Here is a 6,474-nt window from a genome sequence, read left to right as displayed (position 1 = left end):
CCAACTGTGGGGGGAAGGGTGGGGAAGGGGAATTGGAAAAAAAGTTTTTTTTTTTTTTTTTTTACATGTTTTCATATTTTTTTTTTAATTAATTAAAACTGATTTTTTGTATTTAATTAAATCTCAACCGTTGAAATTATAGTTGCCACATATCGTTTATCTAAAAAAACAAATTTGATAAGGAATGCAGACCGTAAAATGGAAGAGATATGAACTCATTTCATTTGGTATACACATTTAATTAATGAAAAATATCTTTGAAGTTAGAAACTATAATAAACATAGAGGTTACAAGTTTAATTAGTCATTAAGCTGTATGATTTATTTAGAGACGTAGTACAATGTGGTACAAAGATGATATTATTTTATTATTGAAGACATGTTATTTGAATGAGTGATAAAATGTATATACGAAATGGAACAATGTTAATAATATTTTTTTTAAATTATTTTTAAGTGATAATTACCCACTAATTGCATATAGTGTTAACTATTGTTAGAAAACAAGAATGCTTTTGGTTTTTAGTGTTAGAAAAACGTAAAATATTGAACGTTCTCCGTATTCAGTTATGTAATTCAAATTAAGTTTGACTGTATGTGATCACCAACTAACCACTTGTTTAGTTAGTTAAGTAAAATTTTGTTAGAAAGAATGTGATAAAAGCTATGTATAAATAGCATATTTATTTCTCAATAAAAAATAACACATTCATATCATTTATTTCTTTTGTGGTTTACTTCCATTGCAAACAGTTTAAAACACTAACAATTGGTATCCAGAGCAAGGTTTCGATATCATAGTGATAAACACGAGTGAAGTGTGAGGATAAACACGAGTGAAGTGTGAGGATCAAACACGAGTGAAGTGAGAATTGGTTCAAGTGCAAAAATTGAAATTTTTCCAGTCCACATGCCACATTTTGATGGAAAAGATTGAGATAGATGGAGAGTGAAGATTCGAGCATTGTTTGAGTTTCAAGAAGTGATGGAAATTATAGAGAAAGGTTTTGAAGATCTGAGAGTCAATCCAATAGAGGAGCATAGGTTGAATTTTAAAGAAACATAAATCATACAGTCTTGTTGACGACTAGCACAAATAGAAAATGTTTTCCGTTTTCAGCCACAAACGGATAACGTTCTCCATTTTCAGATAGTTTTGAGACATGTGTTGATTCAAACAAAGCAAGATTTGAGCATCCTAAATTGGAGGAGTCTTGTGATTCTGCTGAGCAAGACCAAGATATGAAATTTGATGTATCTGAAGAGGTTGCTGATTCGACTGAGGCTGAGATACAAGAGTTGAGGATGGAGCTCGATGAAAAATTCTCTTTACTTGAAAAGCTGAAGAATGTGGTGAGTCATTGCAGAGAATTAGAATCAAATGCTTTGAAAATAGTTGGAAAATGTCAAATGCAATTAAAAGCTGCAAATAAGACAGTGGAATCGCTTTGGTTAGAAGGCGTAGCATTTTTGAAGCTTATCAATCCTTAGTCTTAGAAATGCTCAAGTAAAATCATTGGAGGAACTTGTGAGTAAAGTTTAGGCTAATTTAATTAGTGTAGATAACAAGAATGCACTGGAAGTTGTCAAAAGCGATGAGGCTAATAGTGCAGTTAAAATCCGCATTGGATTTCCCCGAGGGAGATGAAGATGGTTATGGTAATGAAAATGGTGAAGATGCAGATATTCTTCCAGAGAATTCAGCGGCAAATCTGTCTTGGGATGTTCCTGAAGAGAAAAGGGAGAGGAAGTTTGAATTTGAAGTATATACATGTCGTTTGATTGGATGTGAGTTGTGTTCTCATTGGAATCACACAGATTGTGTTATTCGAGAGCAACTTATCTACATGGGTTATTTTGTAAAGAGTGGATCAGGGCCAAACGAAATGATTTTCATGTGTCAAGCATGCAATAGGACTTCAGAACTATTAGGCTGGGTTAAAGACGTCTTCCAACATTGTGCACCATCATGGTATGGGGAAACCTTGATGAGGGAGCTTGATTTTGTTAGTAGGATCTTTCATGGTAGTAAATACCAACGGGGGAGGAATCTTTTTTTAAAGTGTGGTGATCTCAAGAAAAAACTGAAAAGTCAAAAAATGGATTCTAAAGTAGCATGTTGGGCAATATTGATGGCTTTCCAAGAGCTTGACTTGGATTCTCCAAAGAACTCGGGAAATGCAGAAAGTGGAAGATTGATTGCTCCACATGTGGCGTGCAACAGAATTGTTGAAATGGTGCAGGAGGCTATAAGAAAGATGGAATTAGTAGTTGATAAGAAGATGAGAATGTTCAAAAAGGCTTGCTTGGCTTTTGAGGCTTGTGATCGCGAATTATTCGACAATGCCAGAAGAACAGGAGAACTCGGGATGGAGAGACTCCAACAAATGTCACTGATTGAAGCAACTTGAATTATGGGAGAGTGTTGGAAATCAAGAATGTTCTTGGTTTTGAGTGTTAGAAAAACGAAAAATGTTGAACGTTCTCCATATTCGGTTTTGTAATTCAAGTTAAGTCTGATTGTATGTAATCACTAACTAACTAACTACTTGTTTAATTAGTTAATTAGGTAGACTTTAGTTAGAAAAAAACGTGATAAAAGCTATGGATAAATAACATATTCATTTCTCTATAAAAAATAACACATTCATATCATTATTTTCTTTTCTAGTTTACTTTCATTGCAAACAGTTCAAAACACTAACAAGTACCCTAGTAAAGAGAAAGTAGTCTACACATTCTAACTCACTATATTAACAATTGTTCACTTTGAAGTAAAGATCCATTTGGACGTTCTCAATTTTTGTGTAATGGATATAATCTAATCTATATAAAAAGGAGTATAGACATATATTATGGTTTCTTAAATCTAAAGTCTTTTTCAGAAAATTTACATCATCTAAGTATCACCATATAAAGTTTAGAATAGTCTTAATAATATTTTTAATCAATTAACAAGTACTAGAGTTATGAGCTTCAATCACTTTTTCAATTATGAGATATCTCAATATATTTCCATTCTAGATCATTTAGAGTTTCTAACAATTTAGGTATGGCTAATCCTAGTTTTCTTCTTTGAGTTTCGTTGTTCGACTTTAGTATTGATGGTCTTCTTTTGACTTTGTTTTCACGGTGCCAACTTTGTAAACTTTTCCCTTGCCTTGCAATTTATTTTTGGCACACCTTGTATTTTAAATAACTTGTTTTTTTTTTATATATTGAATTGTTTTATATAGTTTGGCTTGTTAAAAAAGTGAAATCAATTTTGGAACGCGAGAAGACGTGTTAATATCTTCTCTATTTGAAGTGATAAGGATGTTTAATAGTTTAGAAAGAATAAAAAGTAAATTTAAGTGATAGAAACTCATACGATCTATTTCAAATTTTAAAATGGAGATAATTTCAATTTATAAGATATAAATTATGGAATGTGGAAATCGTTATAAACTATTTATTTCTTCGATTATTTAGTGATGTAAGATTTTTTTAGTGTAATTAGAATAATAATTATCAGTCGAGGTTAAGAGGATAAATGGTATGTTATTTGTGTGATATAGATTACGTGGATTTATTCCTTAGACTTTAGACACTATCAATGTTCTTTTTGTTTAGAACTCAAGTTAGTAATATTAGTTTCTCAGGTACTATTTTTGGATCTGTTGTGAACCCTTACAATTTTGTTATTTATAAAAAGGTACATCGGTGGTTTGAGTGTAGTTAATAAACTATTCATTCTATCTCACAATAAATATCTCTTTAATAAAATAAAAATATAATTATTCATACGGTTTATTAACTTAATTTCAGATAACACTTAGTTTTTTATCTTTTTTTCTTTTTTAATTTAGCTCTTTATTTAATTTTAAGTAAATAATTTGATATTTTATATTTTAAAATATTATCAATTTATTTTATTTTATATATTTATAAAAATTCATCAAAATTTTTAAAAAAAACTCATAAAATTAACTATCATCTTCAATATAATGCAAATTTCATCAAATTTATAACTCAAATTTTCAAATAAATACATATTTTAATTCTTTATATCTTCAAATTTTTATAATAAAATTAAATAAATGATCAAATAAAAAAATATATATATAAATAAATGAAGTATTATCTAAAATTAAGTTAAAGGGACTACTTGAGCAATTGTGTCTAAAATAAAATTGTTTTAAAATGATTATCATTTTAAATTTTCAATACAACATTAATTTTTTTTATACTACTCTTCAATAATTATTATACGCACAACTTACAAAATATTATTATTATATTTTATAATAATAATAATAATTTAATAAAATAATTTTTTTAACTATTAAATTTTTTAATACTGAACAAAAATCTTAAACAATTACGAAATAACTTTAATCACAAGTATAAAGCTCTGGGATATTTGTACGCAAATATTTAGTAAAATAGAGTCGTTGACGGGTTTTGTAAGATAAGAGTGGATCCATTCCATTCCATTCCTCCGAGTCCGAGGAGTTTATTGTATGATTATGATGAGATTGTGTTGTGTGCGAATGTAGATTGATGGTTCTTATGAAAGCTGCTCATTACCTGAACCCTGTTATACTATTGGTGTAGGCCCCATCACACACATTCAGACTGCCACCCTAGCTTCCATATCCAATACTAATACATGCTTAAAGCTGCTACTCTACCACACAGGCTACTCACTTTTCAATTTTTTTTTTTTTTAGTTTTATTTATTTATTCAAATTAATAGAGTACATACAAATATAAAACGATCTGTACGAGAACTAAGATCATGTAGCGATGCATCCATTTCATGGTTAATTAAGACTTGAACTTGAAATATTTCTTATAAGAAATTATTTCAAATCCACTCACACCGTACACAGTCTTGGTAATAATAGTTTTACCATTTTTGTGATATATTTTTAAAAATATTTGTAATTATTAACTTTGATCAACATCAAAAATTAAAGTATTAACTAGTAAAGGGCATGTGAATCCACACGGGTTCCAATTTTTAGTTTAAAATACATCTCGTGGATAAAATAACTATTTAATTATTATATGAATAATTATGATATATTATTTTAAATAGTTCATTTTATTCGATAATTACATACGCATAAAACAAAAAATAAACAACATTCACTTGACTTTATTATCCTCTAGTAAAAAGTAAAAATACAAAACTGCAATACAGTTTTCACAAAATAAATTAACCAATTCCTTAATTACACAGTTTTGTCATCAGAATCCTTACTAGCAGCATCGACTCCCCCTTTCTTGACAAAAAAAAAAAAAAACAATAGAAAATATAATGGACAAAATATAATTGATTATATAGCATAAAAAACACAAAATTGCAGAAAAAAATATACCTTGATTCAAGAGATTATAGGAGGTCGGTATCGTAAAGATTGTTGTTGATAAGATTTCTGGTCGGCAACGGGGAATGAAGGTTGCAGCAACGGCGGTCGGTGAGGTTGCTCGTTGAAGATTGGAGCGGCGTCAATGGCAAGGTTGCTCGTTTAAGGAAGATTGCTCATTGAAGATTGTAGTGACAACGGTGAGGTTGCGAATGAAGGTTTCGGATGGAGAGGAGGGCTTTCGAAGTAGCTCTTGTACAAATTGAGGGTTTGAGGAATTTTGCGATGAAAAGTTTTAGGACGGAACTATGAAATTTTTTATTTTGAGGAATAATTTTTTTTGGGGTGAGCTGATGTCTATGCTAACTATTCAACTCGTCACTAAATACCTATCTATACTTACAACTTCTTGTTTGATTTTTGTTGATATATTATACCTACGGCATTCGCAATTTTTTGTTTTGTTTAAGTGTTTTTCACAAATATTAAAATAAATTATAAAGTTCACAACTTATAATTGATATAATCAAAATATGATACTATGACGTTGAATCATACACAATCAAATGACTATGCAATAAAGACAAATGTTAAGTTAAATTTAAAAGGAAAGTTGATCAACAATACACAAATAGTTGAAGTCATAATTTTTAATGAAGTTATAAATTCATGGTATGACAAATTTTTTTGCGAATATTTTATCTATCAATAACAAATATTTTTTTTCGTATTTTTTTTAATATTTATCAGTGATAAAAATTTATCATGTATTTTTTTATGTATCAATAATATATATTTGTCATATTTTTTATATTTATTAGTGATAAATTTTTGTTTTGTGTTTTTTATATTTTCAGTGAATATTTGCAATGTGTTTTTTAAATTTTTTTGCATTGTGTTTTTTAAATTTATCTATTATAAATATTTGCCTCATGTTTTTTATATTTATCAGTTATAAGTATTTATCCCGTAATTTTTTTAAATTATCAGTGGCAATTATGTGTCAACTATTTTTTTAGTATTAGTGAAAAATATTGTCCATGTTGTTTTATGTTTATTAGTAGTAAATATTTGTTCAGTGTTTTTTATATTTATTGTTGTTAAATATATCTGCTTATTT

At 28.6% G+C, this 6,474-nt stretch overlaps 1 protein-coding gene and 1 long non-coding RNA gene across 2 annotated transcripts; one reads left to right on the top strand and one right to left on the bottom strand.

Annotated features, from left to right (window-relative positions):
- Positions 1–1,595: 1,595 nt before the first annotated feature.
- LOC101505451 (OBERON-like protein) lies at positions 1,596–2,411 on the top strand. Its single transcript, XM_004500387.1, has one exon. It carries the CDS (start codon positions 1,596–1,598, stop codon positions 2,409–2,411), a length of 816 nt encoding a protein of 271 aa, XP_004500444.1.
- A 2,657-nt stretch (positions 2,412–5,068) lies between these two features.
- LOC140920620 (uncharacterized) lies at positions 5,069–5,766 on the bottom strand. The gene is made up of 2 exons (XR_012163355.1): positions 5,367–5,766; positions 5,069–5,270 (listed from the first exon to the last, which is right to left on the bottom strand). It is a non-coding gene; the product is annotated as an uncharacterized lncRNA (long non-coding RNA).
- Between the last annotated feature and the right edge of the window lie 708 nt (positions 5,767–6,474).

This window comes from Cicer arietinum, chromosome 5 (assembly GCF_000331145.2).
Source record: "Cicer arietinum cultivar CDC Frontier isolate Library 1 chromosome 5, Cicar.CDCFrontier_v2.0, whole genome shotgun sequence".
In the NCBI taxonomy this organism is placed as follows: Eukaryota; Viridiplantae; Streptophyta; class Magnoliopsida; order Fabales; family Fabaceae; genus Cicer; species Cicer arietinum.
This window is presented reverse-complemented; position numbering and strand designations above follow the sequence as displayed.

Coding starts and splice junctions, on each gene's coding strand:
- LOC101505451 (XM_004500387.1), top strand. CDS start 1,596: ATGAGGCTAATAGTGCAGTTAAAATCCGCATTGGATTTCCCCGAGGGA.